The sequence below is a fragment of the Coregonus clupeaformis genome, unplaced genomic scaffold, assembly GCF_020615455.1.
Source record: "Coregonus clupeaformis isolate EN_2021a unplaced genomic scaffold, ASM2061545v1 scaf0143, whole genome shotgun sequence".
NCBI lineage: Eukaryota > Metazoa > Chordata > Actinopteri > Salmoniformes > Salmonidae > Coregonus > Coregonus clupeaformis.
The window spans coordinates 302,148-330,000 of NW_025533598.1; the positions used below are offsets into that span (position 1 = coordinate 302,148).

A 27,853-nucleotide genomic window follows, 5' to 3' on the forward strand; every position below is an offset into this window, starting at 1 on the left:
ACAACAACAACACAGTCAGGATACCAGCTATACGGTTAGTCTAGAACTACAACAACACAGTCAGGATACCAGCTATACAGTTAGTCTAGAACAACAACAACACAGTCAGGATACCAGCTATACGGTTAGTCTGGAACAACAACAACACAGTCAGGATACCAGCTATACAGTTAGTCTAGAACAACAACAACACAGTCAGGATACCAGCTATACGGTTAGTCTGGATCAACAACAACACAGTCAGGATACCAGCTATACGGTTAGTCTGGAACAACAACAACACAGTCAGGATACCAGCTATACAGTTAGTCTAAAACAACAACAACACAGTCAGGATACCAGCTATACGGTTAGTCTAGAACAACAACAACACAGTCAGGATACCAGCTATTCGGTTAGTCTAAAACAACAACAACACAGTCAGGATACCAGCTATAAAGTTAGTCTAAAACAACAACAACACAGTCAGGATACCAGCTATACGGTTAGTCTAGAACAACAACAACACAGTCAGGATACCAGCTATACGGTTAGCCTAGAACAACAACAACACAGTCAGGATACCAGCTATACGGTTAGTCTGGAACAACAACAATATAGTCAGGATACAAGCTATACGGTTAGTCTGGAACAACAACAACACAGTCAGGATACCAGCTATACGGTTAGTCTAGAACAACAACAACACAGTCAGGATACCAGCTATACGGTTAGTCTGGAACAACAACAACACAGTCAGGATACCAGCTATACGGTTAGTCTGGAACAACAACAACACAGTCAGGATACCAGATATACAGTTAGTCTGGAACAACAACAACACAGTCAGGATACCAGCTATATGGTTAGTCTGGATCAACAACAACACAGTCAGGATACCAGCTATACGGTTAGTCTGGAACAACAACAACACAGTCAGGATACCTGCTATACAGTTAGTCTAGAACAACAACAACACAGTCAGGATACCAGCTATACGGTTAGTCTGGAACAACAACAACACAGTCAGGATACCAGCTATACGGTTAGTCTGGAACAACAACAACACAGTCAGGATACCAGCTATACGGTTAGTCTGGAACAACAACAACACAGTCAGGATACCAGCTATACGGTTAGTCTAGAACAACAACAACACAGTCAGGATACCAGCTATACGGTTAGTCTGGAACAACAACAACATAGTCAGGATACCAGCTATACGGTTAGTCTGGAACAACAACAACACAGTCAGGATACCAGCTATACGGTTAGTCTAGAACAACAACAACACAGTCAGGATACCAGCTATACGGTTAGTCTGGAACAACAACAACACAGTCAGGATACCAGCTATACAGTTAGTCTAGAACAACAACAACACAGTCAGGATACCAGCTATACGGTTAGTCTAGAACAACAACAATACAGTCAGGATACCAGCTATACAGTTAGTCTAGAACAACAACAACACAGTCAGGATACCATCTATACGGTTAGTCTAGAACAACAACAACACAGTCAGGATACCAGCTATACGGATAGTCTGGAACAACAACAACACAGTCAGGATACCAGCTATACGGTTAGTCTAGAACATAAACAACACAGTCAGGATACCAGCTATACGGTTAGTCTGGAAAAACAACAACACAGTCAGGATACCAACTATACGGTTAGTCTGGAACAACAACAACACAGTCAGGATACCAGCTATACGGTTAGTCTGGAACAACAACAACACAGTCAGGATACCAACTATACGGTTAGTCTGGAACAACAACAACACAGTCAGGATACCAACTATACGGTTAGTCTAGAACAACAACAACACAGTCAGGATACCAGCTATACGGTTAGTCTGGAACAACAACAACACAGTCAGGATACCAGCTATACGGTTAGTCTGGAACAACAACAACACAGTCAGGATACCAGCTATACGGTTAGTCTAGAACTACAACAACACAGTCAGGATACCAGCTATACAGTTAGTCTAGAACAACAACAACACAGTCAGGATACCAGCTATACGGTTAGTCTGGAACAACAACAACACAGTCAGGATACCAGCTATACAGTTAGTCTAGAACAACAACAACACAGTCAGGATACCAGCTATACGGTTAGTCTGGATCAACAACAACACAGTCAGGATACCAGCTATACGGTTAGTCTGGAACAACAACAACACAGTCAGGATACCAGCTATACAGTTAGTCTAAAACAACAACAACACAGTCAGGATACCAGCTATACGGTTAGTCTAGAACAACAACAACACAGTCAGGATACCAGCTATTCGGTTAGTCTAAAACAACAACAACACAGTCAGGATACCAGCTATAAAGTTAGTCTACAACAACAACAACACAGTCAGGATACCAGCTATACGGTTAGTCTAGACCAACAACAACACAGTCAGGATACCAGCTATACGGTTAGTCTAGAACAACAACAACACAGTCAGGATACCAGCTATACGGTTAGTCTGGAACAACAACAACATAGTCAGGATACCAGCTATACGGTTAGTCTGGAACAACAACAACACAGTCAGGATACCAGCTATACGGTTAGTCTAGAACAACAACAACACAGTCAGGATACCAGCTATACGGTTAGTCTGGAACAACAACAACACAGTCAGGATACCAGCTATACAGTTAGTCTAGATTAACAACAACACAGTCAGGATACCAGCTATACGGTTAGTCTGGAACAACAACAATACAGTCAGGATACCAGCTATACAGTTAGTCTAGAACAACAACAACACAGTCAGGATACCATCTATACGGTTAGTCTAGAACAACAACAACACAGTCAGGATACCAGCTATACGGTTAGTCTGGAACAACAACAACACAGTCAGTATACCAACTATAGGTTAGTCTAGAACAACAACAACACAGTCAGGATACCAGCTATACGGTTAGTCTGGAACAACAACAACACAGTCAGGATACCAGCTATACGGTTAGTCTGGAACAACAACAACACAGTCAGGATACCAGCTATACGGTTAGTCTAGAACTACAACAACACAGTCAGGATACCAGCTATACAGTTAGTCTAGAACAACAACAACACAGTCAGGATACCAGCTATACGGTTAGTCTGGAACAACAACAACACAGTCAGGATACCAGCTATACAGTTAGTCTAGAACAACAACAACACAGTCAGGATACCAGCTATACGGTTAGTCTGGATCAACAACAACACAGTCAGGATACCAGCTATACGGTTAGTCTGGAACAACAACAACACAGTCAGGATACCAGCTATACAGTTAGTCTAAAACAACAACAACACAGTCAGGATACCAGCTATACGGTTAGTCTAGAACAACAACAACACAGTCAGGATACCAGCTATTCGGTTAGTCTAAAACAACAACAACACAGTCAGGATACCAGCTATGAAGTTAGACTAAAACAACAACAACACAGTCAGGATACCAGCTATACGGTTAGTCTAGAACAACAACAACACAGTCAGGATACCAGCTATACGGTTAGCCTAGAACAACAACACAGTCAGGATACCAGCTATACGGTTAGTCTGGAACAACAACAATATAGTCAGGATACCAGCTATACGGTTAGCCTGGAACAACAACACAGTCAGGATACCAGCTATACGGTTAGTCTAGAACAACAACAACACAGTCAGGATACCAGCTATACGGTTAGTCTGGAACAACAACAACACAGTCAGGATACCAGCTATACAGTTAGTCTAGAACAACAACAACACAGTCAGGATACCAGCTCTACGGTTAGTCTGGAACAACAACAATACAGTCAGGATACCAGCTATACAGTTAGTCTAGAACAACAACAACACAGTCAGGATACCATCTATACGGTTAGTCTAGAACAACAACAACACAGTCAGGATACCAGCTATACGGTTAGTCTGGAACAACAACAACACAGTCAGGATACCAGCTATACGGTTAGTCTGGAACAACAACAACACAGTCAGGATACCAGCTATACGGTTAGTCTGGAACAACAACAACACAGTCAGGATACCAGATATACAGTTAGTCTGGAACAACAACAACACAGTCAGGATACCAGCTATATGGTTAGTCTGGATCAACAACAACACAGTCAGGATACCAGCTATACGGTTAGTCTGGAACAACAACAACACAGTCAGGATACCTGCTATACAGTTAGTCTAGAACAACAACAACACAGTCAGGATACCAGCTATACGGTTAGTCTGGAACAACAACAACACAGTCAGGATACCAGCTATACGGTTAGTCTGGAACAACAACAACACAGTCAGGATACCAGCTATACGGTTAGTCTGGAACAACAACAACACAGTCAGGATACCAGATATACAGTTAGTCTGGAACAACAACAACACAGTCAGGATACCAGCTATATGGTTAGTCTGGATCAACAACAACACAGTCAGGATACCAGCTATACGGTTAGTCTGGAACAACAACAACACAGTCAGGATACCTGCTATACAGTTAGTCTAGAACAACAACAACACAGTCAGGATACCAGCTCTACGGTTAGTCTGGAACAACAACAATACAGTCAGGATACCAGCTATACAGTTAGTCTAGAACAACAACAACACAGTCAGGATACCATCTATACGGTTAGTCTAGAACAACAACAACACAGTCAGGATACCAGCTATACGGTTAGTCTGGAACAACAACAACACAGTCAGGATACCAGCTATACGGTTAGTCTGGAACAACAACAACACAGTCAGGATACCAGCTATACGGTTAGTCTGGAACAACAACAACACAGTCAGGATACCAGATATACAGTTAGTCTGGAACAACAACAACACAGTCAGGATACCAGCTATATGGTTAGTCTGGATCAACAACAACACAGTCAGGATACCAGCTATACGGTTAGTCTGGAACAACAACAACACAGTCAGGATACCTGCTATACAGTTAGTCTAGAACAACAACAACACAGTCAGGATACCAGCTATACGGTTAGTCTGGAACAACAACAACACAGTCAGGATACCAGCTATACGGTTAGTCTGGAACAACAACAACACAGTCAGGATACCAGCTATACGGTTAGTCTGGAACAACAACAACACAGTCAGGATACCAGATATACAGTTAGTCTGGAACAACAACAACACAGTCAGGATACCAGCTATATGGTTAGTCTGGATCAACAACAACACAGTCAGGATACCAGCTATACGGTTAGTCTGGAACAACAACAACACAGTCAGGATACCTGCTATACAGTTAGTCTAGAACAACAACAACACAGTCAGGATACCAGCTATACGGTTAGTCTGGAACAACAACAACACAGTCAGGATACCATCTATACGGTTAGTCTGGAAAAACAACAACACAGTCAGGATACCAGCTATACGGTTAGTCTGGAACAACAACAACACAGTCAGGATACCAGCTATACGGTTAGTCTGGAACAACAACAACACAGTCAGGATTCCAGCTATACGGTTAGTCTGGAAAAACAACTACACAGTCAGGATACCAGCTATACGGTTAGTCTAGAACAACAACAACACAGTCAGGATACCAGCTATACGGTTAGTCTAGAACAACAACAACACAGTCAGGATACCAGATATACAGTTAGTCTAGAACAACAACAACACAGTCAGGATACCAGCTATACGGTTAGTCTGGAACAACAACTACACAGTCAGGATACCAGCTATACGGTTAGTCTGGAAAAACAACAACAGAGTCAGGATACCAGCTATACGGTTAGTCTAGAACAACAACAACACAGTCAGGATACCAGCTATACGGTTAGTCTAGAACAACAACAACACAGTCAGGATACCAGCTATACGGTTAGTCTGGAACAACAACAACACAGTCAGGATACCAGCTATAGGGTTAGTCTGGAAAAACAACAACACAGTCAGGATACCAGCTATACAGTTAGTCTAGAACAACAACAACACATTCAGGATACCAGCTATACGGTTAGTCTGTAACAACAACAACACAGTCAGGATACCAGCTATACGGTTAGTCTGGAACAACAACAACACAGAGAGGATACCAGCTATACAGTTAGTCTAAAACAACAACAACACAGTCAGGATACCAGCTATACGGTTAGTCTGGAACAACAACAACACAGTCAGGATACCAGCTATACGGTTAGTCTGGAACAACAACAACACAGTCAGGATACCAGCTATACGGTTAGTCTAGAACTACAACAACACAGTCAGGATACCAGCTATACAGTTAGTCTAGAACAACAACAACACAGTCAGGATACCAGCTATACGGTTAGTCTGGAACAACAACAACACAGTCAGGATACCAGCTATACAGATAGTCTAGAACAACAACAACACAGTCAGGATACCAGCTATACGGTTAGTCTGGATCAACAACAACACAGTCAGGATACCAGCTATACGGTTAGTCTGGAACAACAACAACACAGTCAGGATACCAGCTATACAGTTAGTCTAAAACAACAACAACACAGTCAGGATACCAGCTATAGAGTTAGTCTAGAACAACAACAACACAGTCAGGATACCAGCTATTCGGTTAGTCTAAAACAACAACAACACAGTCAGGATACCAGCTATAAAGTTAGTCTAAAACAACAACAACACAGTCAGGATACCAGCTATACGGTTAGTCTAGAACAACAACAACACAGTCAGGATACCAGCTATATGGTTAGTCTGGATCAACAACAACACAGTCAGGATACCAGCTATACGGTTAGTCTGGAACAACAACAACACAGTCAGGATACCAGCTATACAGTTAGTCTAGAACAACAACAACACAGTCAGGATACCAGCTATATGGTTAGTCTGGAACAACAACAACACAGTCAGGATACCAGCTATACGGTTAGTCTGGAACAACAACAACACAGTCAGGATACCAGCTATACGGTTAGTCTGGAACAACAACAACACAGTCAGGATACCAGCTATACGGTTAGTCTGGAACAACAACAACACAGTCAGGATTCCAGCTATACGGTTAGTCTGGAAAAACAACAACACAGTCAGGATACCAGCTATACGGTTAGTCTAGAACAACAACAACACAGTCAGGATACCAGCTATACGGTTAGTCTAGAACAACAACAACACAGTCAGGATACCAGATATACAGTTAGTCTAGAACAACAACAACACAGTCAGGATACCAGCTATACGGTTAGTCTGGAACAACAACAACACAGTCAGGATACCAGCTATACGGTTAGTCTGGAAAAACAACAACAGAGTCAGGATACCAGCTATACGGTTAGTCTAGAACAACAACAACACATTCAGGATACCAGCTATACGGTTAGTCTAGAACAACAACAACACAGTCAGGATACCAGCTATACGGTTAGTCTGGAACAACAACAACACAGTCAGGATACCAACTATATGGTTAGTCTAGAACAACAACAACACAGTCAGGATACCAGCTATACGGTTAGTCTAGAACAACAACAACACAGTCAGGATACCAGCTATACGGTTAGTCTGGATAAACAACAACACAGTCAGGATACCAGCTATATGGTTAGTCTAGACAAAACAACAACACAGTCAGGATACCAGCTATACGGTTAGTCTGGAACAACAACAACACAGTCAGGATACCAGCTATACGGTTAGTCTGGAACAACAACAACACAGTCAGGATACAAGCTATGCAGTTAGTCTAAAACAACAACAACACAGTCAGGATACCAGCTATACGGTTAGTCTGGAACAACAACAACACAGTCAGGATACCAGCTATACGGTTAGTCTAGAACAACAACAACACAGTCAGGATACCAGCTACACGGTTAGTCTGGAACAACAACAACACAGTCAGGATACCAGATATACGGTTAGTCTAGAAAAACAACAACACAGTCAGGATACCAGCTATACGGTTAGTCTGGAACAACAACAACACAGTCAGGATACCAGCTATACGGTTAGTCTGGAAAAACAACAACACAGTCAGGATACCGGCTATACGGTTAGTCTAGAACAACAACAACACAGTCAGGATACCAGCTATATGGTTAGTCTAGAACAACAACAACACAGTCAGGATACCAGCTATACGGTTAGTCTAGAACAACAACAACACAGTCAGTATACCAGCTATACAGTTAGTCTAGAACAACAACAACACAGTCAGGATACCAGCTATACGGTTAGTCTGGAAGAACAACAACAACAACAACAACAACACAGTCAGGATACCAGCTATACGGTTAGTCTAAAACAACAACAACACAGTCAGGATACCAGCTATTCAGTTAATCTAAAACAACAACAACACAGTCAGGATACCAGCTATACGGTTAGTCTAGAACAACAACAACACAGTCAGGATACCAGCTATACGGTTAGTCTAGAACAACAACAACACAGTCAGGATACCAGCTATACGGTTAGTCTGGAAAAACAACAACAGAGTCAGGATACCAGCTATACGGATAGTCTAGAACAACAACAACACAGTCAGGATACCAGCTATACGGTTAGTCTGGAACAACAACAACACAGTCAGGATACCAGCTATACTGTTAGTCTGGAACAACAACAACACAGTCAGGATACAAGCTATGCAGTTAGTCTAAAACAACAACAACACAGTCAGGATACCAGCTATACGGTTAGTCTGGAACAACAACAACACAGTCAGGATACCAGCTATACGGTTAGTCTAGAACAACAACAACACAGTCAGGATACCAGCTATACGGTTAGTCTGGAACAACAACAACACAATCAGGATACCAGATATACGGTTAGTCTAGAAAAACAACAACACAGTCAGGATACCAGCTATACGGTTAGTCTGGAACAACAACAACACAGTCAGGATACCAGCTATACGGTTAGTCTGGAAAAACAACAACACAGTCAGGATACCAGCTATACGGTTAGTCTAGAACAACAACAACACAGTCAGGATACCAGCTATACGGTTAGTCTAGAACAACAACAACACAGTCAGGATACCAGCTATACGGTTAGTCTAGAACAACAACAACACAGTCAGGATACCAGCTATACAGTTAGTCTAGAACAACAACAACACAGTCAGGATACCAGCTATATGGTTAGTCTGGAAGAACAACAACAACAACAACAACAACACAGTCAGGATACCAGCTATACGGTTAGTCTAAAACAACAACAACAACACAGTCAGGATACCAGCTATACAGTTAGTCTAAAACAACAACAACACAGTCAGGATACCTGCTATACGGTTAGTCTAGAACAACAACACCACAGTCAGGATACAAGCTATACAGTTAGTCTAAAACAACAACAACACAGTCAGGATACCAGCTATACGGTTAGTCTAGAACAACAACAACACAGTCAGGATACCAGCTATACGGTTAGTCTAGAACAACAACAACACAGTCAGGATACCAGCTATACGGTTAGTCTGGAACAACAACAACAGAGTCAGGATACCAGCTATACGGTTAGTCTAGAACAACAACAACACAGTCAGGATACCAGCTATACGGTTAGTCTGGAACAACAACAACACATTCTGGATACCAGCTATATGGTTAGTCTGGAACAACAACAACACAGTCAGGATACCAGCTATACGGTTAGTCTGGAACAACAACAACACAGAGAGGATACCAGCTATACAGTTAGTCTAAAACAACAACAACACAGTCAGGATACCAGCTATACGGTTAGTCTGGAACAACAACAACACAGTCAGGATACCAGCTATACGGTTAGTCTGGAACAACAACAACACAGTCAGGATACCAACTATATGGTTAGTCTGGAACAACAACAACACAGTCAGGATACCAGCTATATGGTTAGTATAGAACAACAACAACACAGTCAGGATACCAGCTATACGGTTAGTCTGGAACAACAACAACACAGTCAGGATACCAGCTATACGGTTAGTCTAGAACAACAACAACACAATCAGGATACTAGCTATACGGTTAGTCTAGAACAACAACAACACAGTCAGGATACCAGCTATACGGTTAGTCTAGAACAACAACAACACAGTCAGGATACCAGCTATACAGTTAGTCTAGAACAACAACAACACAGTCAGGATACCAGCTATACGGTTAGTCTGGAACAACAACAACAACAACACAGTCAGGATACCAGCTATACGGTTAGTCTAAAACAACAACAACACAGTCAGGATACCAGCTATACAGTTAGTCTAAAACAACAACAACACAGTCAGGATACCAGCTATACGGTTAGTCTAGAACAACAACAACACAGTCAGGATACCAGCTATTCGGTTAGTCTAAAACAACAACAACACAGTCAGGATACCAGCTTTACAGTTAGTCTAAAACAACAACAACACAGTCAGGATACCAGCTATACGGTTGGTCTGGAAAAACAACAACACAGTCAGGATACCAGCTATACGGTTAGTCTAGAACAACAACACAGTCAGGATACCAGCTATACGGTTAGTCTGGAACAACAACAACAACAACAACAACAACAACAACACAGTCAGGATACCAGCTATACGGTTAGTCTGGAACAACAACAACACAGTCAGGATACCAGCCATACGGTTAGTCTAAAACAACAACAACAACACAGTCAGGATACCAGCTATACGGTTAGTCTAGAACAACAACAACACAGTCAGGATACAAGCTATACGGTTAGTCTAGAACAACAACAACACAGTCAGGATACCAGCTATACAGTTAGTCTAGAACAACAACAACACAGTCAGGATACCAGCTATACGGTTAGTCTGGAACAACAACAACACAGTCAGGATACCAGCTATACGGTTAGTCTGGAACAACAACAACACAGTCAGGATACCAGCTATACGGTTAGTCTGGAACAACAACAACAACAACAACACAGCCAGGATACCAGCTATATGGTTAGTCTGGAACAACAACAACAACACAGTCAGGATACCAGCTATACGGTTAGTCTGGAACAACAACAACACATTCAGGATACCAGCTATACAGTTAGTCTGGAACAACAACAACACAGTCAGGATACCAGCTATACGGTTAGTCTGGAAAAACAACAACAACAAAACAGTCAGGATACCAGCTATACGGTTAGTCTGGAACAACAACAACACAGTCAGGATATCAGCTATACGGTTAGTCTGGAACAACAACAGCAACACAGTCAGGATACCAGCTATACGGTTAGTCTGGAACAACAACAACACAGTCAGGATACCAGCTATATAGTTAGTCTAAAACAACAACAACACAGTCAGGATACCAGCTATACAGTTAGTCTAAAACAACAACAACACAGTCAGGATACCAGCTATACGGTTAGTCTGGAACAACAACAACACAGTCAGGATACCAGCTATACGGTTAGTCTGTAACAACAACAAAAACACAGTCAGGATACCAGCTATACGGTTAGTCTGGAACAACAACAACACAGTCAGGATACCAGCTATACGGTTAGTCTGGAACAACAACAACAACACAGTCAGGATACCAGCTATACGGTTAGTCTGGAACAACAACAACACAGTCAGGATACCAGCTATACGGTTAGTCTGGAACAACAACAACACAGTCAGGATACCAGCTATACGGTTAGTCTGGAACAACAACAACACAGTCAGGATACCAGCTATACGGTTAGTCTGGAACAACAACAACACAGTCAGGATACCAGCTATACGGTTAGTCTGGAACAACAACAACACAGTCAGGATACCAGCTATACGGTTAGTCTGGAAAAACAACAACAAAACAGTCAGGATACCAGCTATACGGTTAGTCTGGAACAACAACAACACAGTCAGGATACCAGCTATACGGTTAGTCTGGAAAAACAACAACAACAACACAGTCAGGATACCAGCTATACGGTTAGTCTGGAACAACAACAACACAGTCAGGATACCAGCTATACGGTTAGTCTGGAACAACAACAACACAGTCAGGATACCAGCTATACGGTTAGTCTAGAACAACAACAACACAGTCAGGATACCAGCTATACGGTTAGTCTAGAACAACAACAACACAGTCAGGATACCAGCTATACGGTTAGTCTGGAACAACAACAACAACACAGTCAGGATACCAGCTATACGGTTAGTCTGGAACAATAACAACACAGTCAGGATACCAGCTATACGGTAAGTCTGGAAACAACAACAACACAGTCAGGATACCAGCTATACGGTTAGTCTGGAAAAACAACAACAACACAGTCAGGATACCAGCTATACGGTTAGTCTGGAACAACAACAACACAGTCAGGATACCAGCTATACGGTTAGTCTGGAACAACAACAATACAGTCAGGATACCAGCTATACAGTTAGTCTAGAACAACAACAACACAGTCAGGATACCAGCTATATGGTTAGTTTGGATCAACAACAACACAGTCAGGATACCAGCTATACGGTTAGTCTGGAAAAACAACAACAACACAGTCAGGATACCAGCTATACGGTTAGTCTGGAACAACAACAACACAGTCAGGATACCAGCTATACGGTTAGTCTGGAACAACAACAACACAGTCAGGATACCAGCTATACGGTTAGTCTGGAACAACAACAACACAGTCAGGATACCAGCTATACAGTTAGTCTGGAACAACAACAACACAGTCAGGATACCAGCTATATGGTTAGTCTGGATCAACAACAACACAGTCAGGATACCAGCTATACGGTTAGTCTGGAAAAACAACAACAACACAGTCAGGATACCAGCTATACGGTTAGTCTGGAACAACAACAACACAGTCAGGATACCAGCTATACGGTTAGTCTGGAAAAAAACAACAACAACACAGTCAGGATACCAGCTATACGGTTAGTCTGGAACAACAACAACACAGTCAGGATACCAGCTATACGGTTAGTCTGGAACAACAACAACACAGTCAGGATACCAGCTATACGGTTAGTCTAGAACAACAACAACACAGTCAGGATACCAGCTATACGGTTAGTCTAGAACAACAACAACACAGTCAGGATACCAGCTATACGGTTAGTCTGGAACAACAACAACAACACAGTCAGGATACCAGCTATACGGTTAGTCTGGAACAACAACAACACAGTCAGGATACCAGCTATACGGTTAGTCTGGAACAACAACAACACAGTCAGGATACCAGCTATACGGTTAGTCTGGAAAAACAACAACAACACAGTCAGGATACCAGCTATACGGTTAGTCTGGAACAACAACAACACAGTCAGGATACCAGCTATACGGTTAGTCTGGAACAACAACAACACATTCAGGATACCAGCTATACAGTTAGTCTGGAACAACAACAACACAGTCAGGATACCAGCTATACGGTTAGTCTGGAAAAACAACAACAACAAAACAGTCAGGATACCAGCTATACGGTTAGTCTGGAACAACAACAACACAGTCAGGATATCAGCTATACGGTTAGTCTGGAACAACAACAACAACACAGTCAGGATACCAGCTATACGGTTAGTCTGGAACAACAACAACACAGTCAGGATACCAGCTATATAGTTAGTCTAAAACAACAACAACACAGTCAGGATACCAGCTATACAGTTAGTCTAAAACAACAACAACACAGTCAGGATACCAGCTATACGGTTAGTCTGGAACAACAACAACACAGTCAGGATACCAGCTATACGGTTAGTCTGTAACAACAACAAAAACACAGTCAGGATACCAGCTATACGGTTAGTCTGGAACAACAACAACACAGTCAGGATACCAGCTATACGGTTAGTCTGGAACAACAACAACAACACAGTCAGGATACCAGCTATACGGTTAGTCTGGAACAACAACAACACAGTCAGGATACCAGCTATACGGTTAGTCTGGAACAACAACAACACAGTCAGGATACCAGCTATACGGTTAGTCTGGAACAACAACAACACAGTCAGGATACCAGCTATACGGTTAGTCTGGAACAACAACAACACAGTCAGGATACCAGCTATACGGTTAGTCTGGAACAACAACAATACAGTCAGGATTCCAGCTATACAGTTAGTCTAGAACAACAACAACACAGTCAGGATACCAGCTATATGGTTAGTTTGGATCAACAACAACACAGTCAGGATACCAGCTATACGGTTAGTCTGGAAAAACAACAACAACACAGTCAGGATACCAGCTATATGGTTAGTCTGGAACAACAACAACACAGTCAGGATACCAGCTATACGGTTAGTCTGGAACAACAACAACACAGTCAGGATACCAGCTATACAGTTGGTCTAGAACAACAACAACACAGTCAGGATACCAGCTATATGGTTAGTCTGGATCAACAACAACACAGTCAGGATACCAGCTATACGGTTAGTCTGGAAAAACAACAACAACACAGTCAGGATACCAGCTATACGGTTAGTCTGGAACAACAACAACACAGTCAGGATACCAGCTATACGGTTAGTCTGGAAAAACAACAACAACAACACAGTCAGGATACCAGCTATACGGTTAGTCTGGAACAACAACAACACAGTCAGGATACCAGCTATACGGTTAGTCTGGAACAACAACAACACAGTCAGGATACCAGCTATACGGTTAGTCTAGAACAACAACAACACAGTCAGGATACCAGCTATACGGTTAGTCTAGAACAACAACAACACAGTCAGGATACCAGCTATACGGTTAGTCTGGAACAACAACAACAACACAGTCAGGATACCAGCTATACGGTTAGTCTGGAACAATAACAACACAGTCAGGATACCAGCTATACGGTTAGTCTGGAACAACAACAACACAGTCAGGATACCAGCTATACGGTTAGTCTGGAAAAACAACAACAACACAGTCAGGATACCAGCTATACGGTTAGTCTGGAACAACAACAACACAGTCAGGATACCAGCTATACGGTTAGTCTGGAACAACAACAATACAGTCAGGGTACCAGCTATACAGTTAGTCTAGAACAACAACAACACAGTCAGGATACCAGCTATATGGTTAGTTTGGATCAACAACAACACAGTCAGGATACCAGCTATACGGTTAGTCTGGAAAAACAACAACAACACAGTCAGGATACCAGCTATATGGTTACTCTGGAACAACAACAACACAGTCAGGATACCAGCTATACGGTTAGTCTGGAACAACAACAACACAGTCAGGATACCAGCTATACGGTTAGTCTGGAACAACAACAACACAGTCAGGATACCAGCTATACAGTTAGTCTAGAACAACAACAACACAGTCAGGATACCAGCTATATGGTTAGTCTGGATCAACAACAACACAGTCAGGATACCAGCTATACGGTTAGTCTAGAACAACAACAACACAGTCAGGATACCAGCTATACGGTTAGCCTAGAACAACAACAACATAGACAGGATACCAGCTATACGGTTAGTCTGGAACAACAACAACACAGTCAGGATACCAGCTATACGGTTAGTCTGGAACAACAACAACATAGTCAGGATACCAGCTATACGGTTAGTCTGGAACAACAACAACACAGTCAGGATACCAGCTATACGGTTAGTCTAGAACAACAACAACACAGTCAGGATACCAGCTATACGGTTAGTCTAGAACAACAACAACACAGTCAGGATACCAGCTATACGGTTAGTCTGGAACAACAACAACACAGTCAGGATACCAGCTATACGGTTAGTCTGGAACAACAACAACACAGTCAGGATACCAGCTATACGGTTAGTCTGGAACAACAACAACACAGTCAGGATATCAGCTATACGGTTAGTCTGGAACAACAACAACAACACAGTCAGGATACCAGCTATACGGTTAGTCTGGAACAACAACAACACAGTCAGGATACCAGCTATATAGTTAGTCTAAAACAACAACAACACAGTCAGGATACCAGCTATACAGTTAGTCTAAAACAACAACAACACAGTCAGGATACCAGCTATACGGTTAGTCTGGAACAACAACAACACAGTCAGGATACCAGCTATACGGTTAGTCTGTAACAACAACAAAAACACAGTCAGGATACCAGCTATACGGTTAGTCTGGAACAACAACAACACAGTCAGGATACCAGCTATACGGTTAGTCTGGAACAACAACAACAACACAGTCAGGATACCAGCTATACGGTTAGTCTGGAACAACAACAACACAGTCAGGATACCAGCTATACGGTTAGTCTGGAACAACAACAACACAGTCAGGATACCAGCTATACGGTTAGTCTGGAACAACAACAACACAGTCAGGATACCAGCTATACGGTTAGTCTGGAACAACAACAACACAGTCAGGATACCAGCTATACGGTTAGTCTGGAACAACAACAATACAGTCAGGATACCAGCTATACAGTTAGTCTGGAGAACAACAACAACACAGTCAGGATACCAGCTATACGGTTAGTCTGGATCAACAACAACACAGTCAGGATACCAGCTATACGGTTAGTCTGGAAAAACAACAACAACACAGTCAGGATACCAGCTATACGGTTAGTCTGGAACAACAACAACACAGTCAGGATACCAGCTATACGGTTAGTCTGGAACAACAACAACACAGTCAGGATACCAGCTATACAGTTAGTCTGGAACAACAACAACACAGTCAGGATACCAGCTATATGGTTAGTCTGGATCAACAACAACACAGTCAGGATACCAGCTATACGGTTAGTCTGGAAAAACAACAACAACACAGTCAGGATACCAGCTATACGGTTAGTCTGGAACAACAACAACACAGTCAGGATACCAGCTATACGGTTAGTCTGGAAAAACAACAACAACAACACAGTCAGGATACCAGCTATACGGTTAGTCTGGAACAACAACAACACAGTCAGGATACCAGCTATACGGTTAGTCTGGAACAACAACAACACAGTCAGGATACCAGCTATACGGTTAGTCTAGAACAACAACAACACAGTCAGGATACCAGCTATACGGTTAGTCTGGAACAACAACAACACAGTCAGGATACCAGCTATACGGTTAGTCTGGAACAACAACAACAACACAGTCAGGATACCAGCTATACGGTTAGTCTGGAACAATAACAACACAGTCAGGATACCAGCTATACGGTTAGTCTGGAACAACAACAACACAGTCAGGATACCAGCTATACGGTTAGTCTGGAAAAACAACAACAACACAGTCAGGATACCAGCTATACGGTTAGTCTGGAACAACAACAACACAGTCAGGATACCAGCTATACGGTTAGTCTGGAACAACAACAATACAGTCAGGGTACCAGCTATACAGTTAGTCTAGAACAACAACAACACAGTCAGGATACCAGCTATATGGTTAGTTTGGATCAACAACAACACAGTCAGGATACCAGCTATACGGTTAGTCTGGAAAAACAACAACAACACAGTCAGGATACCAGCTATACGGTTAGTCTGGAACAACAACAACACAGTCAGGATACCAGCTATACGGTTAGTCTGGAACAACAACAACACAGTCAGGATACCAGCTATACGGTTAGTCTGGAACAACAACAACACAGTCAGGATACCAGCTATACAGTTAGTCTAGAACAACAACAACACAGTCAGGATACCAGCTATATGGTTAGTCTGGATCAACAACAACACAGTCAGGATACCAGCTATACGGTTAGTCTGGAAAAACAACAACAACACAGTCAGGATACCAGCTATACGGTTAGTCTGGAACAACAACAACACAGTCAGGATACCAGCTATACGGTTAGTCTGGAAAAAAACAACAACAACACAGTCAGGATACCAGCTATACGGTTAGTCTGGAACAACAACAACACAGTCAGGATACCAGCTATACGGTTAGTCTAGAACAACAACAACACAGTCAGGATACCAGCTATACGGTTAGTCTAGAACAACAACAACATAGACAGGATACCAGCTATACGGTTAGTCTGGAACAACAACAACACAGTCAGGATACCAGCTATACGGTTAGTCTGGAACAACAACAACATAGTCAGGATACCAGCTATACGGTTAGTCTGGAACAACAACAACACAGTCAGGATACCAGCTATACGGTTAGTCTAGAACAACAACAACACAGTCAGGATACCAGCTATACGGTTAGTCTAGAACAACAACAACACAGTCAGGATACCAGCTATACGGTTAGTCTGGAACAACAACAACAACACAGTCAGGATACCAGCTATACGGTTAGTCTGGAACAACAACAACACAGTCAGGATACCAGCTATACGGTTAGTCTGGAACAACAACAACACAGTCAGGATACCAGCTATACGGTTAGTCTGGAAAAACAACAACAACACAGTCAGGATACCAGCTATACGGTTAGTCTGGAACAACAACAACACAGTCAGGATACCAGCTATACGGTTAGTCTGGAACAACAACAACACAGTCAGGATACCAGCTATACGGTTAGTCTGGAAAAACAGCAACAACAACACAGTCAGGATACCAGCTATACGGTTAGTCTGGAAAAACAACAACACAGTCAGGATACCAGCTATACGGTTTGTCTGGAACAACAACAACACAGTCAGGATACCAGCTATACGGTTAGTCTGGAACAACAACAACAACACAGTCAGGATACCAGCTATACGGTTAGTCTGGAACAACAACAACACAGTCAGGATACCAGCTATATGGTTAGTCTAAAACAACAACAACACAGTCAGGATACCAGCTATACGGTTAGTCTGGAAAAACAACAACAACAACACAGTCAGGATACCAGCTATACGGTTAGTCTGGAACAACAACAACACAGTCAGGATACCAGCTATACGGTTAGTATGGAACAACAACAACACAGTCAGGATACCAGCTATACGGTTAGTCTGGAACAAGAACAACAACAACACAGTCAGGATACCAGCTATACGGTTAGTCTGGAAAACAACAACAACACAGTCAGGATACCAGCTATACGGTTAGTCTGGAAAACAACAACAACACAGCCAGGATACCAGCTATACGGTTAGTCTGGAACAACAACAACACAGTCAGGATACCAGCTATACGGTTAGTCTGGAACAACAACAACAACACAGTCAGGATACCAGCTATACGGTTAGTCTGGAACAACAACAACACAGCCAGGATACCAGCTATACGGTTAGTCTGGAACAACAACAACAACACAGTCAGGATACCAGCTATACGGTTAGTCTGGAACAACAACAACACAGTCAGGATACCAGCTATACGGTTAGTCTGGAACAACAACAACACAGTCAGGATACCAGCTATACGGTTAGTCTGGAACAACAACAAAACACAGTCAGGATACCAGCTATACGGTTAGTCTGGAACAACAACAACACAGTCAGGATATCAGCTATACGGTTAGTCTGGAACAACAACAACAACACAGTCAGGATACCAGCTATACGGTTAGTCTGGAAAAACAACAACAACACAGTCAGGATACCAGCTATACGGTTATTCTAGAACAACAACAACACAGTCAGGATACCAGCTATACAGTTAGTCTGGAACAACAACAACACAGTCAGGATACCAGCTATACGGTTAGTCTGGAAAAACGGCAACAACAACACAGTCAGGATACCAGCTATACGGTTAGTCTGGAACAACAACAACAACACAGTCAGGATACCAGCTATACGGTTAGTCTGGAACAACAACAACACAGTCAGGATACCAGCTATACGGTTAGTCTGGAACAACAACAACAACACAGTCAGGATACCAGCTATACGGTTAGTCTGGAACAACAACAACACAGTCAGGATACCAGCTATACGGTTAGTCTGGAACAACAACAACACAGTCAGGATACCAGCTATACGGTTAGTCTGGAACAACAACAACACAGTCAGGATACCAGCTATACGGTTAGTCTGGAACAACAACAACACAGTCAGGATACCAGCTATACGGTTAGTCTGGAACAACAACAATACAGTCAGGATACCAGCTATACAGTTAGTCTAGAACAACAACAACACAGTCAGGATACCAGCTATATGGTTAGTTTGGATCAACAACAACACAGTCAGGATACCAGCTATACGGTTAGTCTGGAAAAACAACAACAACACAGTCAGGATACCAGCTATATGGTTAGTCTGGAACAACAACAACACAGTCAGGATACCAGCTATACGGTTAGTCTGGAACAACAACAACACAGTCAGGATACCAGCTATACAGTTAGTCTAGAACAACAACAACACAGTCAGGATACCAGCTATATGGTTAGTCTGGATCAACAACAACACAGTCAGGATACCAGCTATACGGTTAGTCTGGAACAACAACAACACAGTCAGGATACCAGCTATACGGTTAGTCTGGAAAAAACAACAACAACACAGTCAGGATACCAGCTATACGGTTAGTCTGGAACAACAACAACACAGTCAGGATACCAGCTATACGGTTAGTCTGGAACAACAACAACACAGTCAGGATACCAGCTATACGGTTAGTCTAGAACAACAACAACACAGTCAGGATACCAGCTATACGGTTAGTCTAGAACAACAACAACACAGTCAGGATACCAGCTATACGGTTAGTCTGGAACAACAACAACAACACAGTCAGGATACCAGCTATACGGTTAGTCTGGAACAATAACAACACAGTCAGGATACCAGCTATACGGTTGGTCTGGAACAACAACAACACAGTCAGGATACCAGCTATACGGTTAGTCTGGAAAAACAACAACAACACAGTCAGGATACCAGCTATACGGTTAGTCTGGAACAACAACAACACAGTCAGGATACCAGCTATACGGTTAGTCTGGAACAACAACAATACAGTCAGGATACCAGCTATACAGTTAGTCTAGAACAACAACAACACAGTCAGGATACCAGCTATATGGTTAGTTTGGATCAACAACAACACAGTCAGGATACCAGCTATACGGTTAGTCTGGAAAAACAACAACAACACAGTCAGGATACCAGCTATACGGTTAGTCTGGAACAACAACAACACAGTCAGGATACCAGCTATACGGTTAGTCTGGAACAACAACAACACAGTCAGGATACCAGCTATACGGTTAGTCTGGAACAACAACAACACAGTCAGGATACCAGCTATACAGTTAGTCTAGAACAACAACAACACAGTCAGGATACCAGCTATATGGTTAGTCTGGATCAACAACAACACAGTCAGGATACCAGCTATACGGTTAGTCTGGAAAAACAACAACAACACAGTCAGGATACCAGCTATACGGTTAGTCTGGAACAACAACAACACAGTCAGGATACCAGCTATACGGTTAGTCTGGAAAAACAACAACAACAACACAGTCAGGATACCAGCTATACGGTTAGTCTGGAACAACAACAACACAGTCAGGATACCAGCTATACGGTTAGTCTAGAACAACAACAACACAGTCAGGATACCAGCTATACGGTTAGCCTAGAACAACAACAACATAGTCAGGATACCAGCTATACGGTTAGTCTGGAACAACAACAACACAGTCAGGATACCAGCTATACGGTTAGTCTGGAACAACAACAACATAGTCAGGATACCAGCTATACGGTTAGTCTGGAACAACAACAACACAGTCAGGATACCAGCTATACGGTTAGTCTAGAACAACAACAACACAGTCAGGATACCAGCTATACGGTTAGTCTAGAACAACAACAACACAGTCAGGATACCAGCTATACGGTTAGTCTGGAACAACAACAACAACACAGTCAGGATACCAGCTATACGGTTAGTCTGGAACAACAACAACACAGTCAGGATACCAGCTATACGGTTAGTCTGGAACAACAACAACACAGTCAGGATACCAGCTATACGGTTAGTCTGGAAAAACAACAACAACACAGTCAGGATACCAGCTATACGGTTATTCTGGAACAACAACAACACAGTCAGGATACCAGCTATACGGTTAGTCTGGAACAACAACAACACAGTCAGGATACCAGCTATACGGTTAGTCTGGAAAAACAGCAACAACAACACAGTCAGGATACCAGCTATACGGTTAGTCTGGAAAAACAACAACACAGTCAGGATACCAGCTATACGGTTTGTCTGGAACAACAACAACACAGTCAGGATACCAGCTATACGGTTAGTCTGGAACAACAACAACAACACAGTCAGGATACCAGCTATACGGTTAGTCTGGAACAACAACAACACAGTCAGGATACCAGCTATACGGTTAGTCTGGAACAACAACAACACAGTCAGGATACCAGCTATACGGTTAGTCTGGAACAACAACAACACAGTCAGGATACCAGCTATACGGTTAGTCTGGAACAACAACAACACAGTCAGGATACCAGCTATACGGTTAGTCTGGAACAACAACAATACAGTCAGGATACCAGCTATACAGTTAGTCTAGAACAACAACAACACAGTCAGGATACCAGCTATATGGTTAGTTTGGATCAACAACAACACAGTCAGGATACCAGCTATACGGTTAGTCTGGAAAAACAACAACAACACAGTCAGGATACCAGCTATATGGTTAGTCTGGAACAACAACAACACAGTCAGGATACCAGCTATACGGTTAGTCTGGAACAACAACAACACAGTCAGGATACCAGCTATACAGTTAGTCTAGAACAACAACAACACAGTCAGGATACCAGCTATATGGTTAGTCTGGATCAACAACAACACAGTCAGGATACCAGCTATACGGTTAGTGTGGAAAAACAACAACAACACAGTCAGGATACCAGCTATACGGTTAGTCTGGAACAACAACAACACAGTCAGGATACCAGCTATACGGTTAGTCTGGAAAAACAACAACAACAACACAGTCAGGATACCAGCTATACGGTTAGTCTGGAACAACAACAACACAGTCAGGATACCAGCTATACGGTTAGTCTGGAACAACAACAACACAGTCAGGATACCAGCTATACGGTTAGTCTAGAACAACAACAACACAGTCAGGATACCAGCTATACGGTTAGTCTAGAACAACAACAACACAGTCAGGATACCAGCTATACGGTTAGTCTGGAACAACAACAACAACACAGTCAGGATACCAGCTATACGGTTAGTCTGGAACAATAACAACACAGTCAGGATACCAGCTATACGGTTAGTCTGGAACAACAACAACACAGTCAGGATACCAGCTATACGGTTAGTCTGGAAAAACAACAACAACACAGTCAGGATACCAGCTATACGGTTAGTCTGGAACAACAACAACACAGTCAGGATACCAGCTATACGGTTAGTCTGGAACAACAACAATACAGTCAGGATACCAGCTATACAGTTAGTCTAGAACAACAACAACACAGTCAGGATACCAGCTATATGGTTAGTTTGGATCAACAACAACACAGTCAGGATACCAGCTATACGGTTAGTCTGGAAAAACAACAACAACACAGTCAGGATACCAGCTATACGGTTAGTCTGGAACAACAACAACACAGTCAGGATACCAGCTATACGGTTAGTCTGGAACAACAACAACACAGTCAGGATACCAGCTATACGGTTAGTCTGGAACAACAACAACACAGTCAGGATACCAGCTATACAGTTAGTCTAGAACAACAACAACACAGTCAGGATACCAGCTATATGGTTAGTCTGGATCAACAACAACACAGTCAGGATACCAGCTATACGGTTAGTCTGGAAAAACAACAACAACACAGTCAGGATACCAGCTATACGGTTAGTCTGGAACAACAACAACACAGTCAGGATACCAGCTATACGGTTAGTCTGGAAAAACAACAACAACAACACAGTCAGGATACCAGCTATACGGTTAGTCTGGAACAACAACAACACAGTCAGGATACCAGCTATACGGTTAGTCTAGAACAACAACAACACAGTCAGGATACCAGCTATACGGTTAGCCTAGAACAACAACAACATAGTCAGGATACCAGCTATACGGTTAGTCTGGAACAACAACAACACAGTCAGGATACCAGCTATACGGTTAGTCTGGAACAACAACAACATAGTCAGGATACCAGCTATACGGTTAGTCTGGAACAACAACAACACAGTCAGGATACCAGCTATACGGTTAGTCTAGAACAACAACAACACAGTCAGGATACCAGCTATACGGTTAGTCTAGAACAACAACAACACAGTCAGGATACCAGCTATACGGTTAGTCTGGAACAACAACAACAACACAGTCAGGATACCAGCTATACGGTTAGTCTGGAACAACAACAACACAGTCAGGATACCAGCTATACGGTTAGTCTGGAAAAACAACAACACAGTCAGGATACCAGCTATACGGTTAGTCTGGAAAAACAACAACAACACAGTCAGGATACCAGCTATACGGTTAGTCTGGAACAACACACAACACAGTCAGGATACCAGCTATACGGTTAGTCTGGAACAACAACAACACAGTCAGGATACCAGCTATACGGTTAGTCTAAAACAACAACAACACAGTCAGGATACCAGCTATACGGTTAGTCTGGAAAAACAACAACAACAACACAGTCAGGATACCAGCTATACGGTTAGTCTGGAACAACAACAACACAGTCAGGATACCAGCTATACGGTTAGTATGGAACAACAACAACACAGTCAGGATACCAGCTATACGGTTAGTCTGGAACAACAACAACAACAACACAGTCAGGATACCAGCTATACGGTTAGTCTGGAACAACAACAACAACACAGTCAGGATACCAGCTATACGGTTAGTCTGGAACAACAACAACACAGCCAGGATACCAGCTATACGGTTAGTCTGGAACAACAACAACAACACAGTCAGGATACCAGCTATACGGTTAGTCTGGAACAACAACAACACAGTCAGGATACCAGCTATACGGTTAGTCTGGAACAACAACAACACAGCCAGGATACCAGCTATACGGTTAGTCTGGAACAACAACAACAACACAGTCAGGATACCAGCTATACGGTTAGTCTGGAACAACAACAACACAGTCAGGATACCAGCTATACGGTTAGTCTGGAACAACAACAACACAGTCAGGATACCAGCTATACGGTTAGTCTGGAACAACAACAACAACACAGTCAGGATACCAGCTATACGGTTAGTCTGGAACAACAACAACAACACAGTCAGGATACCAGCTATACGGTTAGTCTGGAACAACAACAACACAGCCAGGATACCAGCTATACGGTTAGTCTGGAACAACAACAACACAACCGTATTACAGTCATTGCAGGTGTATGTTTGTGTGTGTGCGTGTTGGTCTGTATGTGTGTTTGTGTGTGTGTGTTTGGTCTGTATGTATGTTTGTGTGTGTGCGTGTTTGGTCTGTATGTGTGTGTGTATGTGTGTATACCTTAGTGACCAGGGCAGAGTAGCTCATGGCAGGGGACAGTCCTATTCCCAGTCTCTGTAGGTAACAGTGTGCAGCGTGGGGCTTGGCGATTAGGCTGAAGGTGCAGAGATAGCCCAGACAGATCCCAGCCAGGATGATGTAACACAGCTCCCTGCTGCTCGACTTCACTACCGGGGTGTCATAGAACCTACACACACAGAGTTACACACACACAGAGTTACACACACACAGAGTTACACACACACAGAGTTACACACACACACACACACACACACACACACACACACACACAATCAAATTGACATTCATATTAATGTTTACAGCATGCTAGACTATGCCAGAGTTCCCTATATCGGGAATAGGGTGCCAGCCCTCTCTGGTCAAACCATAGTTCCCTATATTGGGAATACGGTTCCATTTGGGACACTGCCAAAGCTTGATAAGTCTATAAGACAAACTCTGCATCCCAAAATGGAACCTTATTCCCTACATAGTGCCCTACACTCTTAACATTTGTGGTGACTTGAGGAACCTTGGAGATCCTCAAGAAACCCCTGGAGTCCCTCAAGGAACCAATGGTAGTCAGTAGTCGATATTTGGTTAGTTGAGGGGTTCTTGGAGGAACCTTTTTGATCTGGAAAGGTTCCTCCATTGTGGCCAAGCCAGAAAGGTTCCTCCAGGCACCTTTACCTCTACGAGTGTATGAGCCCTGGTCAAAAGTAGTGCCATGTACAGAACAAGTATTTGATACACTGCCGATTTTGCAGGTTTTCCTACTTACAAAGCACGTAGAGGTCTGTCATTGTTATCATAGGTACACTTCAACTGTGAGAGACGGAATCTAAAACAAAAATCCAGAAAATCACATTGTATGATTTTAAAAATTTGCATTTTATTGCATGACATAAGTATTTGATACATCAGAAAAGCAGAACTTAATGTTTGGTACAGAAACCTTTGTTTGCAATTACAGAGATCATACGTTTCCTGTAGGTCTTGACCAGGTTTGCACACACTGCAGCAGGGATTTTGGCCCACTCCTCCATACAGACCTTCTCCAGATCCTTCAGGTTTCGGGGCTGTCACTGGGCAATACGGACTTTCAGCTCACTCCAAATATTTTCTATTGGGTTCAGGTCTGGAGACTGGCTAGGCCACTCCAGGACCTTGAGATGCTTCTTACGGAGCCACTCCTTAGTTGCCCTGGCTGTGTGTTTCGGGTCGTTGTCATGCTGGAAGACCCAGCCATGACCCATCTTCAATGCTCTTACTGAGGGAAGGAGGTTGTTGGCCAAGATCTCGCGATACATGGTCCCATCCATCCTCCCCTCAATACGGTGCAGTCGTCCTGTCCCCTTTGCAGAAAAGCATCCCCAAAGAATGATGTTTCCACCTCCATGCTTCACGTTGGGATGGTGTTCTTGGGGTTGTACTCATCCTTCTTCTTCCTCCAAACACGGCGAGTGGAGTTTAGTCCAAAAAGCTATATTTTTGTCTCATCAGACCACATGACCTTCTCCCATTCCTCCTCTGGATCATCCAGATGGTCATTGGCAAACTTCAGACGGGCCTGGACATGCGCTGGCTTGAGTAGGGGGACCTTGCGTGCGCTGCAGGATTTTAATAAATGACGGCGTAGTGTGTTACTAATGGTTTTCTTTGAGACTGTGGTCCCAGCTCTCTTCAGGTCATTGACCAGGTCCTGCCGTGTAGTTCTGGGCTGATCCCTCACCTTCCTCATGATCATTGATGCCCCACGAGGTGAGATCTTGCATGGAGCCCCAGACCGAGGGTGATTGAGCGTCATCTTGAACTTCTTCCATTTTCTAATAATTGCGCCAACAGCAGTTGCCTTCTCACCAAGCTGCTTGCCTATTGTCCTGTAGCCCATCCCAGCCTTGTGCAGGTCTACAATTTTATCCCTGATGTCCTTACACAGCTCTCTGGTCTTGGCCATTGTGGAGAGGTTGGAGTCTGTTTGATTGAGTGTGTGGACAGGTGTCTTTTATACGGGTAACGAGTTCAAACAAGTGCAGTTAATACAGGTAATGAGTGGAGAACAGGAGGGCTTCTTAAAGAAAAACTAACAGGTCTGTGAGAGCCGGAATTCTTACTGGTTGGTAGGTGATCAAATACTTCTGTCATGCAATAAAATGCAAATTAATAACTTAAAAATCATACAATGTGATTTTCTGGATTTTTGTTTTAGATTCCGTCTCTCACAGTTGAAGTGTACCTATGATAAAAATTACAGACCTCTACATGCTTTGTAAGTAGGAAAACCTGCAAAATCGGCAGTGCATCAAATACTTATTCTCCCCACTGTACATATATATATATATATGGTACATGGTGCCATTAGATGTATAGTTTGTCCATGAGAGGCGTTACCTGATGAATATGGAGGTAACAAACAGAGTAGCCATGAGCCCCAGACAGGCAAACGCCACCGCCGCGATGGGCTCAGGATCTCCCCAACGCACATACTGCACCGGGATAGGCTCACA

At 42.8% G+C, this 27,853-nt stretch overlaps 1 protein-coding gene across 1 annotated transcript in view; it reads right to left on the bottom strand.

The window, feature by feature from the left end:
• Nucleotides 1-27,853, bottom strand: part of LOC121541374 (metabotropic glutamate receptor 5) — a gene marked incomplete at its 5' end in the record, with an annotated part of 126,997 nt that overhangs the window by 23,389 nt on the left and 75,755 nt on the right. Inside the window, 2 exons of the mRNA XM_041850354.2 lie at nt 25,347-25,533; nt 27,738-27,853. The exon at nt 27,738-27,853 is cut by the window's right edge and continues 2 nt beyond it. Coding sequence (XP_041706288.2) covers nt 25,347-25,533; nt 27,738-27,853 — 303 coding nt within the window. The remainder of the gene's footprint in view (nt 1-25,346; nt 25,534-27,737) is intronic.